At 42.8% G+C, this 25,296-nt stretch overlaps 1 protein-coding gene across 1 annotated transcript in view; it reads left to right on the top strand.

The window, feature by feature from the left end:
• The window catches only part of TGFA (transforming growth factor alpha), a 54,101-nt gene extending 39,147 nt beyond the window's left edge, over window positions 1-14,954 (top strand). The window contains exons 3-6 of the mRNA XM_060250926.1: window positions 7,159-7,276; window positions 8,863-9,012; window positions 11,684-11,793; window positions 12,348-14,954. Coding sequence (XP_060106909.1) covers window positions 7,159-7,276; window positions 8,863-9,012; window positions 11,684-11,793; window positions 12,348-12,355 — 386 coding nt within the window. The 3' untranslated portion in view covers window positions 12,356-14,954. The remainder of the gene's footprint in view (window positions 1-7,158; window positions 7,277-8,862; window positions 9,013-11,683; window positions 11,794-12,347) is intronic.
• The last annotated feature ends 10,342 nt before the right edge of the window (window positions 14,955-25,296 follow it).

The following is a 25,296-nucleotide window of genomic DNA, read 5'->3' on the forward strand; positions in this document are numbered from 1 at the left end:
TTCTCCTCTGGACAAGACTTCCAGAGCAAGCTTGTAATGGAGAAAGAGGAGTAAAACCACCACTGGCCCAGTGTGGCCAACTTCTTTTCCTGGGTGGCTGCTCTGGCAGCTGTACTCTCTCTGTGGCCAGTTTGCTCTCTGTGGCAGCAGCCCAGGTGCTAGAATGAAAGTACAGGGGCTATAGAGAAGGGTGAAGTGGTTTGGAACAGAACAGGCCTTTCCCTTCCATCCCTGGCAAGAGGCCCACAGCTCAGGGAGGCTCATAGCTTACCTGTCCTTCAGTCCCTGCAGTGGTAGCTGTTTCAAAGGGGAACTACCTGCCAACCAGTGTGTCCTTCGTCATTTTAGTAGAACATGGGGAGGTCCCTCAGTGCTGAGAAGAGCCACAGGCAGCATGTTGAAGAGCCACTGAGTGAGTATTGCTGCTGTAATGGGTGGTGAGCCACAGGATTTGTTGACCTGGCTCCCTCTCTGAAAGTGGTTTTCCTTGTACCTTTTCCCTCCTCTCTCTTTCTCTCTCTTTGAATGGGCTTCCTCCTCTCTCTCACAACTGGATTCATTGTGTTAAAGATCTGTGATTACTGATGTAACATTCTCAAAGTGTAGTCAATTTATTTATTTTCTCATTTACTTTAGTGTTTCTTTGTTTTTAATTTTATCCTCGCTAAATAGATTAAAATATGCAAGGGACATGAGACAGCCTTTAAAATACCCCTACACAACTGCTGCCCAGTATAATTTCTTCTTAATTATGGCTTTCTGGCTTTTTGTGTGTTCCCGTAGTCTTATTAGTGTTTTTTTTTTTAAGCTGCAAAATTATTGGATGTGAAACTGCTGTTAACTGTGTACCTGCAGATGTGTGGAATACTTGCAGCTTGGTTGCTGGTTGGCACTGAAAAAGATTGACATGAACATAAAATATTGGTAGGATGGGTGAGTGGGATTGATGTGAACATTGGTAGGTTTGATGTGAACATAAAATATTGGTAGCTGACCAGAGCCCACCATGGGATAGGGTGGGATATAAGTATAATAAATAAATAATAAACCAGTGTTGTCTTTATGCAATACCATGTGTTTGTATCAAATGGATCAGAATGCCAGATATGTCTGCAGTATGGAAGAAGCCAGAGAAATGCACTGTAATAAGTAACACTTCAGATTTCCTTTCCTTTCCTTTCCTTTCCTTTCCTTTCCTTTCCTTTCCTTTCCTTTCCTTTCCTTTCCTTTCCTTTCCTTTCCTTTCCTTTCCTTTTTTTTTTGAAGTATGTGAGAATTTTGTTACATGGTGAAGCCAGCTTGAGAACATAGTAACTCACTCATCGTTGAACAAGCAGCCTTTGGGACCAGTTAATAATGCAGATTCTTCCTGGCCTGTTTAAAATATACACACACTCTCTGTTTTTCTGTATTTGGAAAAAGGTCTCTGAAATCCAGCCCTCAGGGATCATAGACCAAAGTTCATCCAGTCTGCGCATTAGCCTGTCATACAAACACCTTTCCAGAGGGCAATAAATCAGCCATGTCTCTGCCAGCATCTGTGGTGTGTGTAATCTCATTGCCGGAGGTTAGTGCGTATGAAAAGTGCTTGGCTGGAGAGTCACTGCCATTGGATCTTCATCTCTCATTACTTCATTTCTGGCTAAAATCTTCAACGGTCTAAAACCAGGGCAGGCAAAAGCTGGATCTTGATTCTGCTGGTAGATCTTGAATGGGCTCATGCTGATCTCTGAAAACGCCTGACTTGGGAGCCACGGGGACTGCTGGGTTTGTTTCATTATTAATGCACTACTTTCCTCCCCATGGGACCCAAAGTGGCTTACAGCCAGGGCTTTTTTTGAGAAGGAACACACAGGAATGCAGTTCCGGCAGGCTTGCCATCAGGGGGTGTGGCCTAATATGCAAATAAGTTTTGACTGGGTTTCTCTACAACAAAGCCCTGTGTGAAATAATGGTGACACCAGTGGGTGTGGCCTAATAATAATAATAAGATGATATTGGATTTATATCCCGCCCTCCACTCCGAAGAGTCTCAGAGCGGCTCACAATCTCCTTTACCTTCCTCCCCAACAACAGACACCCTGTGAGGTGGGTGGGGCTGGAGAGGGCTCTCACAGCAGCTGCCCTTTCAAGGACAACCTCTGCCAGAGCTATGGCTGACCCAAGGCCATGCCAGCAGGTGCAAGTGGAGGAGTGGGGAATCAAACCCGGTTCTCCCAGATAAGAGTCCGCACACTTAACCACTACACCAAACTGGATCTCCTTATGCAAATGAGTTCCTGTTGGGCTTTTTCTACAACCCCCCTCCCCCCACTTACAGCATGTTGTCCTCACAGCAATCCTGTGAGACAGGTTAGGCTGAGAGTATGTGGAGTGTTTCTGTGGGAGAGTGGCAATTTGATTTTAAGTCTCCCACATCTTAATTTCATGCTCTAATCATTATATTGTGCTGTAGTTCTTGGGATGTTCTCTGTTCCTGGGACATATTCTTCTTGCAAAGATCCCCAGTTCTAAGGCTTTTTGTTAAGGAGATCTTGTATGGGCTCATACAATTCTCTTTGATGTGGTGTACATGATAGCCAGTAAGTCACAAATAAGAAATTTGTAAAAAATGACTTAAAAAATTGTCAGATGCATGGTAACTCAGATGCAAGGGTTTTTTTAAATATTGATGGACACCCCCCCCCAGAGTGGCTCATATATGCAGCAGGCAGCTGTGACTGGCTCTGCCCCTTGGGGGAGCCATTTTGTCACTGTTTCCTATGGGTGAGCTCCGGCAATCTTTTTTAAAAAAGTGTACTCTTCGAGCATTGTTGTAGACCAGAGTTTTTTAGATCTTTGGTCTAAGAGAGCCACAGGTGGTGCTTGTTACAAGACAGCTGGAAAGAAAACTGCATGAGACTTGTGGGTGGTCAAGGGAGTTGTCTAACGACAGTTGGGATGGAAGAACAAAAGGGAGGGCCTAGTTCTTTGATGTGGAGCCTAAGGACAATCAAAGGTGCTGTTTCCTCAGTTCCTTGACATGAACTTGTAAATTGCAGCTGTCTAGAGACCGATTGTGACATAGCATGACTCTTGGCCTAGTTCCCAGTCTGGTATATGGTCATAAATATTGCCCGCCCAGGTTAGATCAATAGGCAACTTGCTTAGCTGTGCCTTTCACTTGGAGAGTGTGTAGTAGTGAGTGTTTTGCTTGCCTAGAAATCTGACTGTTTACATATGAAAACCCACAGTCCATTTGGGGCTCCCTTGCCAGTCTTTGGGCAGTACAGTCCAAAATAAAATGGTAGTTCTAGTAAGTTTATTCCAGTATTAAGATTTGTGAGTCTCAATTCACTTTTCAGATGCATAGAATATCTTTGAAAATAAATTAATCTGTTAGGCAAATACTTTTCTAATAAAAGCTGCCTGAAAGCTATTGCAAGAGGTCAGTTTAAACAAGATCCAATCAAAAGAGTAACCTACTCCCATATATAACAACATGATTCATTTTTAAGCCGTTTTGTTAGCTTTTTTATACTTCTTTAAAACCACTGTAAGCATTTTAGTTTTTCTCTTACTTCATTCAATGTAAACAATCTGTTAAGTATTTGTAAAATTTTGAAAAAATATATTAATTTTTAAAAAGAGTAACCTACTACAACTTGGTGCTTGCACAGGGGACTGACTACCTGTTTGGTGAGCCAGTTTGGTGTAGTGGTTAAGTACATGGACTCTTATCTGGAAGAACCGGGTTTGATTCCCCACTCCTGCACTTGCAGCTGCTGGAATGGCCTTGGGTCAGCCATAGCTCTTGCAGAGTTGTCTGGGAGAGCTCTCTCAGCCCCACCTACCTTACAGGCTGTTTCTTGTGGGGGGAGGGGGAGGTAAAGGAGATTGTGACTGCTCTGAGACACTGAGATTCAGACTCTGAGATTCAGGATGGGATATAAATCCAATATCTTCTTCTTCACCTTTTTATTCCAACCCCAGCAGTTGAAGAGAAATGGAGGCTTAATATAAAATCACATCTAATCCAGGAAAATGTCAGGTGCAACACCTATCCCACTGGGAAAATGTAGGAATATAGCTGACATCTGTATGGGGTGTTCTGTGCCCAGATGTGAGCGCCTGTGGTGAATGAGAAATGGCAAGTCCCTGTGAAGACTTGGGCAAAAGAGGAGGCAGTATTGAATGTGAGTAATGTCATGCTGATTTCTCCCTTTGAAGTTCGCTGTACAACAATAGTGACTTCTGTGTCAGCAGCAGCGTAAAGTAGCTTCGTGGTCACTTTAATCTGTTCCAGGCAAGCACTGCTACTGAAATAAAAGCAATTAAAATACAGAAGGTACTCATCTCCTTTCCTCACCTTAAGTAAAACCACAAACTTGTTCTCTATATTCATGCTATTTTTAAAAAATTAAAGCCCAATAAATAGTTAATTTAAAAATATGAGGGAGACTGCTAGATGGCTATATTTATGTCTCACTTTCTTCAAGGAGCTCTCTCTGTGTGGTTGTTGTGTTCTTGCTGCAGTCCCAGGAGGTCGGATGGTGGTGTGACTGTGTGACTCACTGAAGGTCACTCAGTGAGGACTGTGACTGAGCAAGAGGTTGGATCTCTCTCTCTCTCCTCAGTTTAAATCCAGCATTCTAGGGTGTGCAGTTTCTGAAGCATTGACATTAAGGGAATGAGCATTTCCCCATGTATCTCTGCCTTGCAAAATGTAGGAGGTGGGGATGCCCACAGTCTCCTCATTTTTACTGGGTGGCAGGGCTTTTTTTGAGCAGGAATGCAGTTCTAGCGGGCTTGGCATTAGGACGGTGTGGCCTAATATGCAAATGAGTCCCTGCTGGGGTTTTTTACAAAAAAAAGCCCTGCTGGGCGATATCATGACATCCTTTATTTCCTTTGTTGAGTATTTAAAAACTTGCTTCCAAAGCTTTTCCTGGCATTTTATATGTAGAATTGTTCATACTGTATCTTGTAATCTTACAACTTGATTTCTTGGACTGATCTGAAAAATACTTCCTGTTACATTTGACTGCTATTCACAGCTGCTGTATTCAGTGCTCCTTCTTTTGTTTGAGGAATGCAGGCACTGAACAAAACCACCATTTCTCACGAAAACATTGACTAAACTCTTTTAAAACCTTTGCATTAATGCCTTCCAGGATTCCACCCCCCCCCTAAAAAAATAGAGATGGTTTTAATTAGTTTCACTACTTGGTCTGCCATTAACTTACTAGGACAGGAACTTGACAAAACTTTGAAATGGAAGTCGGAGGTATTTTTATACAAGGTCTGACCTACAAAGCAGGATATTTTTTCTCTGTGTCAACCACTGGTCTGCAACAAAAGCTGCTCAGGACATGTTGATCAGTGATGGGGACACTGTGGGTTCCTACAGAAGTTTGCTTGTGCTACATCGTTCATACAGTGTGCTTTTATAAGAATCCCCATTCAACAGCATTTTCCAGTGGCTGCTCAGTTTTGCAAATGAATGATGATATAAATTATGAATGCACAAAACAATATAAATATCCTTGTAATTCATAACTTTTGTTGCTTGTGGATGCCCTTGTATGGATCCTGGTCTGTGATTATTCCCAACTGCTTGTACTCTAGAGCATTTCGACTTGCTCAAACAGAACAGGGAAATGCAGTACAGAAAGGGGAAAAGAGAGCAGCCCCATTATACACCCTGAACCATGCTGCAGAATTCCTTACAGGCCTGTTGCTGGGAAGGCCATGGGCTTCTCCCTCCCAATTCCTCTCTCAGCTGCTGCTGGTACCAGCCAGCTGTGAGGAGGAGAATCTTCTGCCACCCTACTCCCAGAGACTTGGGTGCTGCTAGGGACTTTCTCCAGATCAGAGCACACCACAAATGCCTGATGTTTCCCAGAGTGTACCTGGAAGCTCAGACCTTGATAGACTGTCCAAGGTACTAGGGGAGGAAAAGCAGAAGTGCCCCATTGTTTCTGCTTGCTGGTGGGGGGGTCAGAGATTTCTTCCAGCCCCTAAGCAAGCAGAAGCAACAGGGAGCTTAACTTTCAGTCCTGGGCTCCGAAAGTGCCCCGTTGTTTCTGCTTGCTGAGGGGTCAGAGATTTCTTCCAGCCCCTAAACAAACAGAAGCAACAGGGAGCTTAACTTTCAGTCCTGGGCTCCGAAAGTGCCCTGTTGTTTCTGCTTGCTGAGGGGTCTGTGAAACTTTTGGGTTTTTTTTTTAATGTAATATTTCAAAATCTGGCTTTCAAAGGATCCCTGAAAATAGGCTGTTCATTTCTGGGTTTTCATAGAACTTGTGGGACTTGATTCTTACCTTGTACTTGTTTCATAATTCTCAGAAAGCCTTTGGCACTGCTCATTGTTAGACTTGGCCGCATTCTTAATGGCTTCAGAACTGCTGGAATAGAGTTTCCTTAAGGGGGCTTTCCCAAAGAATTTTGTGTGCTTATATAGGGTTTTGGCATGTGTTTTGAAAACCTGTTAATAAGTTGGATGTAATATGAAAATTAATTAGCTTTTAAATGATAGTCATGCATCACCCTCTTCCTGTAAATGGAAGGAAGCGTGGGAGGCTGTGGCTCTGTGCTGGAGCATATGCTTTGCATGTGGAAGATCCCAGGTTCACTCCACTCTCTCGTCATCCTGTGCCCACAAATCAACTTAGGTGCTTTTTCTTTTCTGACTGCAACTTTGAGGGGGACTGTCTCTGAGAATTTTGTCCAAATTGACTGGGGGACAAAAGCTATAGTGGGAAATAGGTGTGGGCACATACATCTGTGTACATCCCTAATAAGGGATGTTCTGACTTGACTAGAAAGTTGGGCTCTCATCTAGGGAATTCAGATCTCATATCTGTCACAGGGGCAAATGGTGACCCCAGGTAAGATACTCATGTGATCTCAGTTTCTGGATTTGTAAAATTGGAGTAGGATTCACAGATCTACACAATGCATTAACTTTTTTTTTTACTTTTTTAGCCTTTAGTAAAACTGCCAAAATAAATTGACATGTGTATAATAGTTTCAAAGTTGCATCGGTATCCCATGAGTGTTAGTCCACACAGAATAACAGAAGTAGCCTCAGTGCAATACAATCCGAAGGTGGCAGCAGTTGTCCAAGGTGGACTCAAGACTAACCAATCTCTTTTCTTTCTTGTCCATTCTTTTTAGGTCCCCCAGTGGCAGCGGCTGTCAGATCTCATTTTAACAGCTGTCCAGATGCTCATAGTCAGTTCTGCTTCCATGGTACTTGCAGGTTCTTGGTGCAGGAGGATAAACCCACTTGCCTGTAAGTCTCCAACTCCCTATCCTTGTGCATTTGGCTGTGATGCAGAGTTGTAAAAATACCGTACTCTTCTTGGAGTGTTCATGTGCTCACTCCCTGCAGTGCTAGAATAACTCCTGATTTCTCTTCCTCCTCATGGAAGACCTGAAAAAATCTCTCTCCTTTCTGTAGCATGAATGTTTGCTTTTCTAGATCACTGAAAGTTGCTGTAGCATGGCTGTTTAAAGAATGAGCTGTCAACAGGCAAATCTCTGGTTCAGAGTGATACAAGAGCAAATGCACTGATCCAGAACCCAGATGAGGGGGGAAGGGAGATTAAATCTTTCATAGAAAAATGTCTACTACATTAATCCAGCTGGGCTACAGCTGTCACCCTCTTGGGAGCATGCCTGTTTTGCCCATGTTCTTCTGTTGAGTTAACACTTTTGTAAGGGAAACACCTCGGGTTGAACCCAACAGGAAAGCTTGAGAAAACTGTTCACAGAGTAGATCTGTCTTCTCTTCACCCTTCCCCAAGCAGCCTGCTGCCTATCCCCCAAATGTCAGGAGAGCCTCTGTTGTACCATGATGTGGGCTTCTGCAGTGATGACAGAGAATTGGGTAAAATTATCTTCTCCCTCTTGTTGATGGCTTTCATCAGTGGGGAAAAGAAGCAATGTTACCTGATGTACTCTCCCCACCATTGTTGCTAAAGCACCCTTTCTGTGGTGCATTTTATTTGCAAGGCTCTTGCAAACCTAGAAGGTTTTTGCAACCAATGCAGCTAGCTGTTGCGGGAAGGCAAGGGAAAAAGCAGAAGAGAAGAGAAGAGGAGATTGATGCCCTACTCATTACTCATTACTCAAAGGGGTCTCAGAGCGGCTTACAATCTCCTTCCCCTTCCCGCAATAGACACCTATTGTGGTAGGTGGGGCTGAGAGAGCTCTGCCAGAAACTGCTCTTGAGCAGAACAGCTCTGAGAGAGATATGACTGACCCAAAGTCACTCCAGCCATTGCATGTTGAGGAGTTGGGATTCAAACCCGGTTCTCCCAGATGAGAGACCCACTTCTTCCTCCAGCTTCTGCACTTACCTTATCTTTTAGGCAGCAATCCCCTTGAAAACAATGCTGTTTTTGCTGTGTTTGTGTCTGGGTGGAAGACCCTAGGGTAGAGTCTAAAGAGGAAGTGCAGTTAGTGACCTGTATAATTGTATTCGCAGTTTGTATTATTCCTCGCCTGCACTCCACAGATACCCTGGAGCAGGGGTGGCCAAACTGTGGCTCAGGAGCCACTTGTGGCTTTTTCATGTCTATTGTGTGGCTCTTGAAGCCTCCACTGCCCTGTTGGCTGGCAGCTTGGAGAAGCCATTTAAAGTTGCTTTCTTTCCACCTCTCCCTCCCTCCATTTATTTTCCTTCCTTCCTTCGTCTTGCGGCTCTCGGACATCTGACATTTATTTTATGTGGCTCTTATGTTAAGCAAGCTTGACCACCCCTGCCTTGGAGTGCTGTGATCATGTGAAATTCAGTTTTAAATTCTGTTTTAAAACTTGTTGATTGGCTAACATGTTTTATTCTTCTCTCCCCCCCACCCCCACCCAACATCATAGTTGTCATTCTGGGTTCATGGGAACACGCTGTGAACATGCAGATCTCCTTGCAGTGGTAGCTGCTAACCAGAAGAAACAAACCATAACTGCCTTGGTGGTGGTCTCAGTAGTAGCATCAGCTGTACTTATCATGATCTGCGTACTGATACAGTGAGTACAATTGTATGCTCTTGACTGTAGGAAAATCCTGATTTAAATGACTTCTGCATGGTTGGAGAAGAATGAGTGTCTGTGCTGAGCAATTTGTTTTATGTTAGGATTTCATTGGGAGAAGGGAAGAAGAGGACTCTAACCTGTAAAGTGGGTGTCTAAAAGTGGCACTGGTGTTCATGGCATGCATGGGGAGGTGCGGATGATCTGTTTTTACAGCACTGCCTGCTTCCCAGTCCAATATACTGAAGGCAGAACCATAAACTCTGAGCCTGTGTGCCTTGGTGCACTTTGAAGTGGCCCAGTTCTTGTAATTTGGATTTGACTGGGTTTTGCTGGATCTTTTAAAGACTCTTCCCTTGAGCAGTTTTCAAGGTGGAGATATTTCCTACTTTGTTTTCAGAAAATGCATATAAATGTACACAGACCATATTTTTTTCCACTAAACTGCTTATAATATTGCTTAGTTATCTGGACATCCAAAGGACTGACAAAGAGGGTTTTGGATATGACATCCTCTGAAACAGAGAGCTCCAAATGTTCCTGGATGAAGATGAAATCAACCATCAAGACAGGAACCTGGGAGGCTGGCAGGGATTAGAGATTAGTAACAGGGAATCTTCTCAGCATCAGGCTTCCTTGTGTTATAATTTAATTATTGTTGGCATCTCTGTGTCTTTGTAGTGATGGAAGATGTGAATGGTTTCTCTCCCAGCCACTATTTTTATATGTTCTGTATTTTAGAAATCATAAAAGACAAAAGTATATTTAAAAATCCCCAAATAGCTCTCTGTTCCAGCTATGTCCTGTTGCAGGAAGACATACCGTATTGCATGCAAGTGCATGTCTTTGTTCCCGGCCAAAATGTCCTGAAATTGCTCCTCCTTGTGACGTCGTATATTTTGGCATCTTTGTCCTGAGAACAGGTGGATGGTGGTGTGCGTGTTGCAACTGGAATTGCTTCTGTTCAGCTAAAATGAATACCTTTACTGTGTCATTTGGAGGAATGGCTGCAGCAGTGTTCTGGATGATTTCCCAACCAGCCTTACGAGATGTCTTGCTTAATCCCTTTTTCTGTGAAGCTTCAGCCCACCTTTCAGTTTACCTCATGAAATGCGTTTCCCTGGCAGTGGGGGGAAAACAAAAAAAGGTCCACATCTCAATAGGCAGAGGACTTCATTGCTTAAGTCATGCTGACAAAAGATTGGGTAACAGCAATCACACAGGAACAGCCATGTACAAAAGCAAAAACACAGATACTGAAACACACCATTTGAGAAATAGAATGTAAACTACAGTTACATATATGATACTTTGTCTGAATAATCTAAAATGGATTATAGCATTGGAGAAAGTCCAGAGAAGGGCAACTAGAATGATTAAAGGGCTGGAGCACTTTCCCTATGAAGAAAGGTTGAAACGCTTGGGACTCTTTAGCTTGGAGAAACGTCGACTGCGGGGTGACATGATAGAGGTTTATAAGATAATGCATGGGATGGAGAAAGTAGAGAAAGAAGTACTTTTCTCCCTTTCTCACAATACAAGAACTCGTGGGCATTCGATGAAATTGCTGAGCAGAAAGGTTAAAACGGATAAAAGGAAGTACTTCTTCACCCAAAGGGTGATTAACATGTGGAATTCACTGCCACAGGAGGTGGTGGCGGCCACAAGTATAGCCACCTTCAAGAAGGGTTTAGATAAATATATGGAGCACAGGTCCATCAGTGGCTATTAGCCACAGTGTATGTGTGTATATAAAATTTTTTTGCCACTGTGTGACACAGAGTGTTGGACTTGATGGGCCGTTGGCCTGATCCAACATGGCTTCTCTTATGTTCAAACAACAATTTTTATGCGTAGACATTGTAACAAGAGTTTGGCAAGCTTCCTGTTCCAACTTCCAGTGATTTTTCATAATGGTAACAGGATAATTTTTTACATGTACCTGATTTCCAAGTGACTCTGAAGGAAAACTGCCAATTATATGGGGTCTCCGACACCCTCAGTTTTCTCTGAAGTTGTTGTGAACTGCTGTCCTTAGAGGCTGAGGGGAAACTGCTTTCCAAAATAACCAGTATCCTCAACAGACTGAGCAACTGCGTAAAGTAAGGACATCTTCTTTAGTCTTCAAAAGCTAATGAAGGTTGTTCCATCTCAACTTCTAAGTTTTAGCATTTTAGAACAGTTAGAAATTGAGACTTGACCTCTGAAAAGCTTAAATACAAAATTTGAGCCTGTGAATTTCAGTGAGTCAGCTGGAATCTAGCAGTAAGCCTTCTAGTTCTTGATCATACAGAAGAAGTGATATTTAAGTTTAGGTGCCCACATTCTGAGCAATCTATACAATTCCCAGATTCCCTATAGAAATCAGTGTTTTAAATTTGGGAGATTAAGCCCATTTTAGGTAATAAGGTGACCCTTCCTTATCTATGAACCATTATGGATTGGCAGACTTTTGTGGAGGTTCTTTTTGTGTAAAATAGCGCTTCCATCTGGGTTCTCCCACATGGGAGGGGATAAGCGAGCATGGAAGCACCAAGCTAATAAGGGGATTGTTTGTCTTGGGGGGGGGGGGCGTTTTGCAGACTGTTCTGTCTTTTAGCATTTAGTGGCATTCTTAGTCTTGTTCCCCAGCACAGACCCCATAACGTTTTAAAATTGTGTGTTACAGCTGCTGCAGAATAAAGAAACGCTGTGAGTGGTGCAGGACTGTAGTCTGCAGGCATGAAAAGCCCAATGGGCTCCTGAAAGGAGGAACTTCCTGCTGCCACTCTGAGACAGGTATATAAATTGCTACAACAGAAATTTCTTTTCTGACTGCCTGAGGGATGGTAGTAGCTTTCTTGCTTCATATAGCCAAGGGATTCATCCAGTTACAGCTTGTAGACAGAGCACCTGCTTGACAAACAGAATCAGGCCCAGCACTAGGGGTTCTGGTGCCCCAGGCTGAGTCCTACGCCCCTGCCCCCTCCTGGGGTCTGCTCGCTTGTACAAAGCAAATGCGGCTCTCTCTTGCTTCAAAGGGAGCTGGCAAAGAGGCCTCATCCTTCTTGTGAAGAAAGAAGGACCCAGCCTCTTCCGGCTCCCTTTGAAGCAAGAGAGGGCTGGGCTGAAGGGGGAGTTCATGGAAATTGTTCCTTCCATTCTGTCACCAAAAAATTTAGCCTGGATCCAACCATGCTCCTGTTTTTTATTTATTTTTAAACATATATAAGCAAATGACTGTCCTTACATCTTGCAATTGTGTTGCACAATTCATTATATTTTGAAGTCAAATCTCTGATGGTTACATTAAAGTGTTTTAACGTGTGTGATTTTGTTTTGTTTTTTCACAGTTGTCTGATGGAGACCAGGGTCGTCTTGAGATTCTTATTGCTATGTATAGATGGGACCACTGCATATCCTACAGGACAACTAAGATATTCCAGAGAAGAATGTTTAATATGGACAAAACTCTTCTGGGCTTGGAAGGGTATTGGCAAGCAGATGCCATACCTCTTTGGCTACTCTGTTTTATATATTGTGCTTCTGGAACATTGTCAAAGGGAAGTCATTGTCCATGTGACTTCACAGAATGTCACACATCAGACTAAATGGTATCCAAGTTACGATGACCAAGGAATCTCAAATGACACTTTGAATGAAGAATACAAGCCGGTCATAAGAGAACTGCACGTTGGACAGCTTCATGTTTACGTAGCCATAAGAAATATGCTTGGAGGGGGGGACTTATACAAGGAAGGAAATGTTGTACAGGTTGGGCTAGCTTTTTGTTTTCCAAGAGGCTTTATGGAACATCCTTGAAGGATACGGAGCTTGGGTTCATGCATTTGTTACATGTTTCCCTCAAAAGGAGGGACTAGCTAAAATATAGGTTATTTTGAAAGAGCAAGATGCTCAGTTTGAGAAGATCAGTCTCTTTGCCTGGAAATTTATGTTTGCATCCATAAACTGCAAGATGAAGTTTTCCCAGGGAACACAGAGCTTTAAGAACTTAATAGTTCCATGTTTTCCTATTCTTTTTCAAAGGAGAAAACTTGGTGGGGTAAAACAGGATTTTGAACAGTGTGACATCAAATCTTATGCCTTTGCTTTCCTTTAGGAGTGTAAACTGTGTATACAGATGTAAACTTTCTCAGTTAGGTGCATTAATTGATTCTAGGTCCTATAGACAGGAGTGACTTGTGAAAGGACTCACATGTTCAATATCTGCTGTTAAGAACTTAGGTAAGGTCTTTTAGATCAGCTGAGTTCTGGATGTAGGGTCTTTTGGTTTGTCCCAGCATTGTCCATCTGATAGTATGTTGGAACAGACACCAGACTGCTCTTCTCATTACACTTTTGGTAAAGTACACCTACAGATGTCTCTGTTCTATAAAGTGCATTGTCCACTGCTAAATCGATACAAAGCAAGCATCTAGACACTATGAGGACAAATACTTCCAGCTTCCAATTCAGAATGTAAAAGTAACTACAGTACAATCACTGCTTTGTTCTAAACTTTCCCAAACCAGAAATGGTGTTTCTGAATTAGCAGAACAGTCCTAATTTTAAAATACATTAGTGGGATCTTCCACTCTGAAATCACGAGTTTTCTCCTATTTTCTCCAGGTTAAAGGAAGAATGTCAGCTTTGGAAAGGTTGCCAGTAAAAATTAATAGGTTTCTGTCTAGCTCATTCAAAAGTCATTCTGTTTCTAGATTATTTTAACTAACACTCCTATTGATATGAACGTATATTCCTGTTGAGAACCATACAATGCTATTAGAACAAATCTTATACATAATTTTTTTTTAATTAAGGGCTGAAAAATTGGCTTGTAAATCCTTTTTGCTGTTGATGGTCCAGTCCCTTTTGTTTTTCTTTGACCCACATCTCAGTCTTTTACTTTGCCCAGAAGGAGAAGTGTCTCTTTAAAAGGAAGGGGAAGATTTTTAATATTATCCAAAAACTTCTTACCTGTTTTTTTGTAATGACTTATTAAACAAGACACAAAAGAAAAATGCCTGTGATTTTTTTGCACTGTTCTCATCCCATAGTGCTGTAAGATCACTAATAAAGAACAGTTCCCATGCATTGGAAGTCAAGAGGGGTGTGTCTCTCCAAAGGACTCCTTGGGAGCCCAAGATGCTTAGAAATTCTGGTTTTCTTCAGCAAATATTTAACCATGGGTTGAAATTCCATTAAGTGCTCAAACAGAAATAATGCCAGAATTTTTGTGTGTGATCTCTTAAGATGAACATGGCATGTTATTCAGATGGATGTTTAAAACAATGTTAAATCTGTTAAATTCCATTTGGTGCTGAACATCACCTGGTTGTCTGCGGGAAGGAATAGGCAAGTGATCTGCGTTAGGAATAAACACAATGCGATTTATATGGAAGGCTGGTATTGCTTCTGCCTCTAGAACTGGGTTCTCATTGCCGCTCAGGACTCAGGAAAACATTTGGATGTGAGACTGCCTGTGGTTTCCTAGTAAACTGGTACTTCATCTGAAGCTTGGTCATTGTTTGGGGTTGGGTGTGTGTGATCTTTATGGAATAGAAAAAGTCTGTCTTAAATGTTCTGACAAGACCAAACTCAAACTCTCATGAATGGTGCCAATTTTTTACATTGGACACAATTTTTATTATCCTCAAAGATGAATTTTAGCACTAGGACCCCTTTCCAGATAGAGTACTGATCTCTGTTAACACCCGTTCCATTTTTCATAATCAAGTTTACTGTTTATAACCATCCTGAAGTTTTATTTTTAGTCAAGGTTACACTTGTCTCTTCTGTATATGTTGCACTGAAAAAGTTAATATTTAATGTTTTAATTTATTGTGTGGTTAAATTAATTTGATTTATGTTTAAAAAACCTGTTTGTGATTGGCTGTTTTCTTCCTTAATACGCTGAATTATAGTTATTTAAATGAGTGAAATACATTTTTTTCATAATACTTTGCTGTTTGTTGTTTGTAAGGGGTAAAGGGTACGAATTACATAAGAACTTTTCCCAGGTCAGAAATCCCATCAGTTCAGTCCCCTTCCTTGAACCTTAAGCTAAGCTTCTTAAAAGTGTTCTTCTAGCCCTCTCACACGTAGAAATAAAAGCAAAGCCTCTAGGACAGTGTTCTGTTGGTTGTTCACTAAAGTCACTTGCAAACATTGCTGCTGCAACAGAGGAAAATTGTAAGGTAGCAGGGGGAAAGTGCCCTAAGAAACTTTCCTGTTCCAGCTTTTTCATGCTCCAGCCAAGGGAGACAGAGACGCTGGTGTGACAGACAGGCAGCATCGGGCACTTATTTAAGGGAGGTTTAAATATAAAATTTTATTGTGTATTCTGAAATAACTCAGGGCGACCCATGTATACATTCAGGCTGCCTTGCATTTATTCCCCTTTGACTAGATGTATCTTCACGCCCTCTTGCCGTGACATTTCTGGCTATGGGTGTGGCCTTCAGCACAAAGGGCATTGGTGTCTAATGTCTGTGCAATGGCCCTTCTTCAGCACTTCATTTGCAAGGAAATCCCATTAGGACAGCCATTGTAGGTCAGCAAATTGTTGTGTGAAATATGGTTCTGCACAAATGAGTTGTTATCAAGGAGTGAGCATGAAAGATCTCTACTATATCCTGATAGTTTGGCCGGGAGCCTGGTCTCTAGTAATTTCATCTTTGGTGCATTTTGATGCACATACATATGCATGCTCAAATGTGCAATTTACAAACAATAAACAAGTATTTTATTAGATCATTTACATTCTGCGGTCCCTCCACCCACCTCAACAAGCTACACATTCCAAATAGCACAGTTAAGAGTACACATAGTGGAAACAAAGTTCTGCTGCTACTTATAAAACACCTTCTTCCCCCCTGAAAAAGGTGTTTACCCTGCCGTTTTCCAGAAGGTGGGCAATATTAGGAAGAAATGCCATGGTGAAGAAGGCTGGGCTCCCAGGCAGAATAGTTAAGTGTCCTTGAAAGGGAAGCAAATGCCTGAAATACTGAAGGTTTCTTTATAGACCTCCTTGGCTTCAGTAGAAGATCCATCCACCTAATCTTGGTTTGCACTACCAGTCTCCTTTCCAGCCCCTACATTCAAAGTTCAACTTTACAATTGTGTTACAAAGAATGAAGTACAGAAAAGAACTGGCACAAACTTGAAAGTTCTTGCAGGGGAGGCACTTAAAGATGGAGAATGTATCAGTTATTTTCAATTGCTGGTGATAGGTGCATGGCAGCTGTCAAGCAGACATCTGCATTCTGCACTAGCCCAAACTTACAATTTTCAAGGTCAGTTTGGTGCAAAGCTGGTAATGTGGGGGCATGTATTAAAAGATTTGAGACTGGAAAAACAATTTTGAAATTAGCCCTTTTGAAATCAGAGTGGTATCCATTATGGATGTGGGTGTGGAAAGATGTGGTGGAAGTGAGCAAGGGTAAGGAAGCAGTCTAAATGAGATTCAACATAGGTTTCAGGTTAAGGAGAACCTTTCCTATCTGAAAAGGAATTTTTCAGCACCCAGCAAAACATCAGCTGCTCTTGGGTATTGAGAAAAGTCTGATGGCTAATAGAATGATCCCACGAATACTAGCATGTTAATAAAGGATCCAGGTATAAGCAGTCCTGACCTCTGCAGTTGTTTGCTTGGTTTAATTGGCTAAATTAATTGATCAAAAACCTTTTGATAAGTTTGCAAAGGAGCCCCCTATTAAAGGGGAAGCTTTTTTTAAACACTAGCACTTAGGCCATGTTGTAACAAGCATTCTCTTTGTCCCTTTCAAGGGGACTGTTATGATGCATGCAAGTATGCTTTTTAAAATTCACATTCAGTTCTATGTACATTAGGGTTGCCAGGTCCAATTCAAGAAAAATCTGGGGACTTTGGGGGTGGAGCAGGAGACATTGGTGTGGAGCCAGAAGCAAGGTTGTGATGAGCATAATTGAACTCCAAAGGGAGTTCTGGCCATCACATTTAAAGGGACCGCACACCTTTTAAATGCCTTCCCTCCATTGGAAATAATGAAGGATAGAGACACCTTCTTTTGGGGCTCATAGTATTGGAACCCATGGTCCAATCTTTTTGAAACTTGGTGGGTGTTTTGAGGAGAGGCACTGAATGCTATGCTGCAAATTTGGTGCCTCTACCTCAAAAACCAGCCCCCCCCCCAGAGCCCCAGATACCTGCAGATCAATTCTCCATTATGCCCTCTATGGGAATTGGTCTCCATAAGGAATAATGGAGTGACCAGCAGACATTTCTCCCACCCCCTGCTTTCTGATGACCCTGAAGTGGGAGGAGGGCCTCCAAAGCAGGGGATTGGCAACCCTAATTTAGATGTAGTCAAAATTCATACAATTAATTGGGAGTTCCAACCCCCCAGCTCCTAATGGGTGTGTGTACACACTATAAGGGCTTTTGAATTGCAACATAGTTAAAAGGTTTCCACTTGGCAGTTCTGTGTGTCTCCTTGTGAAAAATACTTCAGACATCTCTAAAAAGGAGCTTTGTTTGCTCTTGGTGTTTTTGCTAACTGCAGTGATGATGGAGCACTTTGCCCAGAGAGGAGGAGCCTCCTGCATTTCTTTCATCGTCTCCATTTGGTGTAGTGGTTAAGAGCATGGACTCCAATCTGGGAGAACCAGGTTTGATTCCCCACTCCTCCATATGCAGCCAACTGGGTGACCTTGGGTTGGTCATAACTGTCAGAGCTGTTCTCTCAAGAGCATTTCTCTCAGAGCCCCACCTACCTCACAGGTGTTTGTTGTGGGGAGAGGAAGGGAAGGAGATTGGAAGTGGATCTGAGACTCCTTTAAGTAGTGATGGGCGTCTCTCTGTGTATGTCTCACTGACCCCACAATGTGGGGCCCTGCTTTGTAATGGCTTACCAACCTTCCAGTACTCAGCAGTCCATACTACAGGCTAACTTCTGTCATGGACCAGGGAAGGCAATGGGACAGAGACACATTTGTGGAATGTGTCTTGCTACTGCTGGCTGAACAGAGGAGTTGCTCTTCCATATAGGATAAGGCCAAGGACCTGGAACTGTACAAACTGTCAAGTCCAGCTCTCTATTTTGGATGGATGAGTACTGCCTTCATATCACATTTTAGTGCATCTTCATTGATTGTATTGAATATTAATAAAAATGTGCACCAATGTAATAAAAAGAAAGCGATACCCTATATACAGTGGGAATGGTCATTGCACATGTGTTCCATTAGATGCTGGAGCAGGTTCTATTTCCTTTGTTTAAAGGAGAAGTAAAACCACAAATTGCATAGTAAAGGGTTCACTCGGTACAAAGAAGTCAAGCAAAGTGATTCACTGACCACATACAGCTGTGTCCTTCTTAGGAATCACCCTCCATGGATGTTGTCAGAGAATCTTCCTTTTCTTGTATTGTGTTCTTCAAATGTGGGATGAGTGAGGAACTCCTGGGGGCAGAGATGTTATCTAAATGAAAAATGTAAGCTTATGACAGCCTGACAGCCTGACAGCCCTGTGTATCTCAGACCAGTACTGAATGTCCTATGGGATATTTTTTGCTTTTTCTACATCTGGGTCAGATCTGTAAAAAAACTTATACGTGGCTGTTTGCTGACAAGCATCTGGTTGTCACTGTGGGAAACAGGATGCTGGACTAGATGGCCCTTTGGTCTGATCCAGCAGGGCTGTGCTTATATTCTTGTGGGAAACAGACAATCAAGTCAGAATTGCTGGTTCTAATTTTTTTCCCCTTTGCAATTGGCTTGCTTATTGGACATGGGAGGTGGACATAGGTGGGGTACACAGACCAGATGTCATGCCAGTAGAGAAGGACTGAGCTACCACAGTTTAGAATAGGAATGGATGATGGTAGACTTTTTCTTTTCTTTCTACTCAGTTGCACTGAAGGTGTTCCCAATCTTTTTTTTACATATATATATATATATACACACACACACACACTATATATATATATATATATATATATATATATATATATATATATATATATATATATATATATATATATATATATATTTATTTATTCTATGACTTATATCCCGCCCTTCCCATAAGATGGCTCAGGGCGGCTCACAACAAACAATAAAACAATAAACAGAGTGCAAAGTTATTACATTTAAAAAAGTCGAAGCGTTTAAAACCTAAAAACCTTAAAATCTTAACGTTAAAACTATACAGTATATTTCACTGAAGTCTGATAAGCTACATTTATCTAGTCAGGCGTAGGCTAACCGGAAGAGGCTTGTCTTACAGGCCCTGCGGAACTGAGTAAGATCCCGCAGGGCCCTCACCTCTTCCGGCAGCTGGTTCCACCATGTGGGGGCCATTGTAGAAAAGGCCCTGTCTCTGGTTGTCTTGAGACGGACTTCTTTGGGCCCGGGGATGGTGAGAAGGTTTTGAGTCACAGACCTCAGTACTCTCTGGGGAACGTGTCGGGAGAGACGGTCCTTCAGGTAGGCAGGTCCCAGGCCATATAGGGCTTTAAAGGTAATGACCAGCACCTTGTACCGGACTCGGTATATTATTGGAAGCCAGTGCAGAGCCCGAAGACCCGGCCGAATGTGCCCCCACCTTGGGAGGCCCAATAACAGCCGGGCCGCGGCATTCTGCACCAGCTGCAATTTCCGGGTCCGGCACAGGGGCAGCCCCATGTAGAGGGCATTGCAGTAATCCAACCTCGAGGTGACCGTAGCATGGATCACTGTTGCTAGGTCGTCGCGGTCCAGGAAGGGGGCCAACTGCCTTGCCCGTCTAAGATGAAAAAACGCGGACTTGGCAGTGGTTGCTATCTGAGCCTCCATCTTTTGGGACGGCTCCAGTAGCACCCCCAGGCTTTTGACCCTGTCTGCCGCCGTCAGCGGCGCACCGTCAAAAACCGGCAGGGGAATTTCCCCCCCCCCCCCCAGTCCACGACGGCCCAAACAAAGGACCTCTGTCTTCGCAGGATTCAGTCTCAGTCCACTCAGTCTGAGCCACTCAGCCACGGCCTGTAATGCCCGATCTAGGTTTTCTGGAGCGCAGACCGGTTGACTGTCCATAAGTAGATAGAGCTGGGTATCATCAGCATACTGGTGACACCCCAGCCCATACCTTCGGGCAATCTGGGCAAGAGGTCGCATATAGATGTTAAATAACATCGGGGAGAGAACCGCTCCCTGGGGCACTCCACAATTAAGTGTGTGCCTCCGGGATAGCTCCCCCCCAATTGTGACCCTTTGTCCCCGACCTTCGAGGAAGGAGGAAAGCCACTGTAGGGCCAGCCCCTGAATCCCCGCGTCGGCGAGGCGGCAAGTCAGTAACCGATGGTCGACCGTATCGAACGCCGCCGATAGGTCCAACAGCATCAGCACTGCCGAGCCACCCCGATCCAGATGCCGTTGAAGGTCATCTACCAGGGCAACCAACACCGTCTCCGTCCCGTGACCTGGGCGAAAGCCGGACTGGAGTGGGTCAAGGACGGAAGCGTCCTACTTTTTTTTACATATATATATATATATATATATATATATATATATATATATATATATATATATATATATATATATATATATATATACATACACACACACAATGAATACTACTAAGTTCCCTTTGTACTCAGCCCTTATTCTAGAGGAGTTGCTTGCACAAGCAACTACTAGTACTCCAGCACAACAAATGGTTCATTCATAGGTGGTGTCTGTGCCATCAAGTGCAAATTGATTTCAGGATGCCAGGTACAATGACTGTTTGACAATGTATTAATTTGAGTGGGGAGATTTTTGTAAAAAAAAATGGGAAATGTCACAAAATAGAAAAAATTCACAGCTTTGCTTCACACAAGGGACAAGCAAAGGGGCTTTTGCATTTGAAGCTGCAGAAATGTGAAAATCAACAGCATCTGCTAGCCCCACCCTGACCTGGATAGGCCAGGCAAGCGTGATTTTGTAGAGCTTGGAAGCTAAGCAGGGTTGACTGTGGTTAGTAGTGTTTGGATGGGAGACCCCCTTGAACTTCTAAGTCAGGAGGACAGGGACAGGCTTTATTCAGCCACCTCTCTGATTATCCTCCAGGCCCCCAATAGGGGCCAGTCACCAGAGGTTGACATGACTTCCAGGTGCAGAGAGAGAGAGAAATATCACCCCAAAAAAAGCATCTGCTAGCCAGAGGTGGCTGGCTGCCTCAACCTAACCTGCCTCACTATGTTATTCTGAGGACAACTCTCTATGGTTCAGTGGCAGAGCATTTGCTTTGCATGCAGAAAGTCCCCAGTTCAGTCCCGGCATCTTCTCTTAAAGGGAACAGGTAGCAGGTGATGTGAAAATCCTCTGCCCAGAATAACTGTTGCCAGTTAGAGCTGTCAATGCTGACTGCGATAGACCAAGAACTAGCCCAGTATAAGGAAGTTCCATGTGTATTCATGTAGCTGAATATTCAAGCTGCAATGTTTGAAAGCCTGCTTGTTAGTCTGTCTTCAGGGGCAGTTATATTGTTTTAACTGATGGCCTAAAGTCTTTATGATGAAGTACAGAATAAGTTTGAATAACATTTCATTCACATATCTCATGCATTATTCAGTATCAACCAAGGCTGCATCCATTGAATACAGTGATACTTCTGAGTAAACATTCATAGCTTTCAGCTGATAGTCTCTGTCCAGGCTTCGTTGGTTTACAACAAGATATAAACAATAATTATTTCTTAAATTCTCAAAGATAATCTGCCCTTCCAAGTCAGAACTCAGGTGTGTACCAATGAGTGGCTTGCTCTAAGCATTGTTGTTTCACACAATGACGCATTTCTGAATTGAGAAGATTACAATGTCCAATCCATTTTACTAATTCTTATCTAGCCTTAATCTCCTTTAGCCCAGTGCCTTCTATATTTAAGATATGAGAAGAAATTACAGAAACTGAGACTATGTCTAAGATGAATTTACAGCTGCATCAGTATATTGTTGAGGACTGTGCAATAGTTGTGCCAATCCACTTGCAAGCAGTTACTATAGCACAATGATAGGGCAATATCCAGCCATGTGTGGATGCGGGCTGTGATACGGACGTATTGTTTTCTGTTGCTTTACTAGTCATGATTTCTCTCAATCCCAGGAGTTGTACTTGAAGAAGGATGAACCCAAGTCTTCATCCCTGACCTCCCCACTGGAAATGAATTAAGTATACCTGCAGCCACTTTTGTTACCATTACTTCCTTGTGGGGCTGCCTGTTTTTTCCTCTCTCCACTGATGACCTTTGCCTCCCCCTTTTTTCCCTTTTCTCATTCAGACATTTCTCCTTTCACAGTCCCTTATCCCACAGCAATCCTTTGGTGTCTCATCCTTATTCTCAGCTTTCTGCAGTTTGTTATCCCAGCCCCACAATGAAAACCCAGTTTTCATTTTAAATCCATTTCAACCTGAGTCTGGATGTTATTACTGAAAACACTATGTAAATAATAATTATTGGGGCTGTCTACTCATTAGTTTTAATTCAGTAATTACCAACCCTTTAATCACCAAGCCTTTTATTGAGTAGTCAACCAACTAACTGATGGTATTTAAATAAATGGGCATATTGCCAAAATCCTAAACCCCTTTTTTTAGGCCTTGAAGTGAATGCAAATAATTGAGGGGCCATCCAGGGGTCAGCAAGGGAGGAGTGGCTACCATAGGAATCTCAAGAGTAGGATGAATCTTCCCAGTTCAGTTTAATAGATAAACCTTATTGTTAGAAGAAAGGCCATCTTTAATACTATTACAGAACCAAACCAGTCTTTTAAAAAGTACAAAAGAGCCCTTATTTCCCATGTGTGATTAAATCCAACTAAAGAGTTAGTATGTTAATGAATAAATCCACCTGAAGCTGTTATTTATTATACTTTATTATGGCCTTGCTTTTCTGCTCTTGGTGCCTCTTCTGTATAATGTCAGATGAACATGGAATAGTGGCCATCCCCTGTGGAGATAAACCCAGTCATGACTGTGAGGTGTTCTGCAGGTTAAAAGTGATCTAAAAGTTCAGTTCAGTTCAAAAAAGACAATAACAGTACAATGTTTATGTCCTCAAATGACAGAACTTCCTTCAAATCATGAGGATCTGAGTGATACTCAGGAGCCTTCATTCCTTCATCTGATTATTTTTTCCTTGCTTGAAATGTGTCCCTCATTTTCTAGTGGAGCCAGTTTTTAAGATGATCTGACTCACAAACCAGACTAGCTACATTAAGCTGCCAGGCAGGCATCACCATAGAGTTTTGCAGTAACAAGTTTCTGTGTGGGAAAGATGAACATTTCACATTTGCCAGGGTTGGGTAGTAGTCTCACTGTGTCAAAAAATGAAAGCTCTCCACCCACAGAAATCCAAGAGTTACATTCACACATGCTACAGGGAGCAACTTCACACACTCCCTCCCTCAGTGTCAGCACCCCTATTCTCACCCCACAAACAATGTTCCCTCTAAGCTACAGAGTCTTGTGAGCAAAAATTCTACTTTGTGAGCTACTGGCATTGAAGTTGTGAGCTACTGCATATCGGGGGTGGCCAACGGTAGCTCTCCAGATGTTTTTTGCCTACAACTCCCATCAGCCCCAGCCAGCATGACCAATGGCCGGGGCTGATGGGAGTTGTAGGCAAAAAACATCTGGAGAGCTACTGTTGGCCACCCCTGGCATAAATTATTGTGCTTTGGGGTTGTCCTTCCTTAGCAAAGACAAAAATGTGTGAGCTGGAGGCTAAAAACCTGTGAGCTAGCTCACGCTAACTCAGCTTAGAGGGAACACTGCCCACAAACTCTGTCTTGTTTCTCAGCAAACAATAAACTCATTTCTGAATGGTGGGAACAGGGCTTCTAGGGGAAGGCTTGCCTGCCTCACACAATATACAAATGACAGAGCAAGTGCTTTCTTTCTAGGAGGGAGATTTACACTGGCTTCAAATTCTTATAAAGCACTTGGGGACTGCCGGTTAATATGAACCAGCCCAGTTTTCAAACTTAATGCTACAACTATGATGGCTTCCCTTTATAAAAGACTGTGAGGATGGAAAGAGTTGTGATGGGGTACTAACCACCACAGTGATTGCATGCCTTTCTTTAAAACAAAGCTATTGTTTCTTAGTCAGTTTTTGGTGTAGTGCTTAAGTGCTCGGACTCTTATCTGGGAGAACCGGGTTTGATTCCCCACTCCTCCACTTTCAGCTGCTGGAATGGCCTTGGGTCAGCCATAGCTCTTATAGGAGTTGTCCTTGAAAGGGCAGCTGCTGTAAGAGCTCTCTCAGCCTCACCTACCTCACAGGGTGTCTGTTGTGGGGTGTGGGGGAGGGGAAGGTAAAGGAGATTGTGACTGCTCTGAGACTCTGAGATTCAGAGTATAGGGCGGGATATAAATCCAATATTTTCTTCTTCTTCTTCTTCAAACCCCCTTTCCAAAGGTGAAGAACAGTTATGGATCGACTTAGTACACATACAACCCAGATGACTTTGCCAACATTTTACAGGCCCCTGTTCCTTTGCTTTTAACATTACAATCAGCAAGCATTAACATGTTTATCTCAATCGAGCGGTTATGAATAGGGAAGACCAGGCTATTTGGCGATTCCAAATTCATCATCTGCTTGTTAGGGAACATCAACAGGGATTACAGCTGCCTGTTTGCTCCAAATGATCTTCCATAACAGGCTGTATTTGGGAGATAATGCCCTAGGATGCAATCTTGCCCTGCTTGACTGTGTTGCTTCTGTAAGGTGCAAGCAGAGCAGTTACACCACAGTAGAATGCTCTTTACAAAGGTCAGTGGAATTTTCGACGATTGCCATTAATTACAAAGCTGCATAACATAAAAAGAATTAAAAATTGGCCACAGTACACCAAACCCCAATATTAAAAGCAGATTAAGCATTTCAAAAATAGAAACCAAAATATGTGCTGAAAGGAACAATGCACAAGATTCCAAACAAGAGCAGCTGTTGGACCTGTTCTCCTCCTAATTTTATCTGGTGCCTTGGCAAAATTTGCCACAGCCCAGTTACCCAGATACTTTTGTTGCCTAATAAGCATTCCTTTGTGGAGTGGAAGAAAATGATTTCCTGCCCAGAAAAGGGTGAGCCTTCTGAGGGTAATGAGGTCAGTCTTACAAAGCTCTTGATCTGCGGGGGCACATCTAACTTCCTTGTATATCCTGCAATGCTGTCAAAGGTTCATGATGAGTTAAAAACTCTCTCTGAAGCGTTTGGGACATAATCTTCAGGGATCACGACGGGGTGTACATTGCCCATTCACTTCAGTGGTGCAAAAGAACTTTCAAAGGGATCACTCC

The sequence above is a fragment of the Heteronotia binoei genome, chromosome 12, assembly GCF_032191835.1.
Source record: "Heteronotia binoei isolate CCM8104 ecotype False Entrance Well chromosome 12, APGP_CSIRO_Hbin_v1, whole genome shotgun sequence".
In the NCBI taxonomy this organism is placed as follows: Eukaryota; Metazoa; Chordata; class Lepidosauria; order Squamata; family Gekkonidae; genus Heteronotia; species Heteronotia binoei.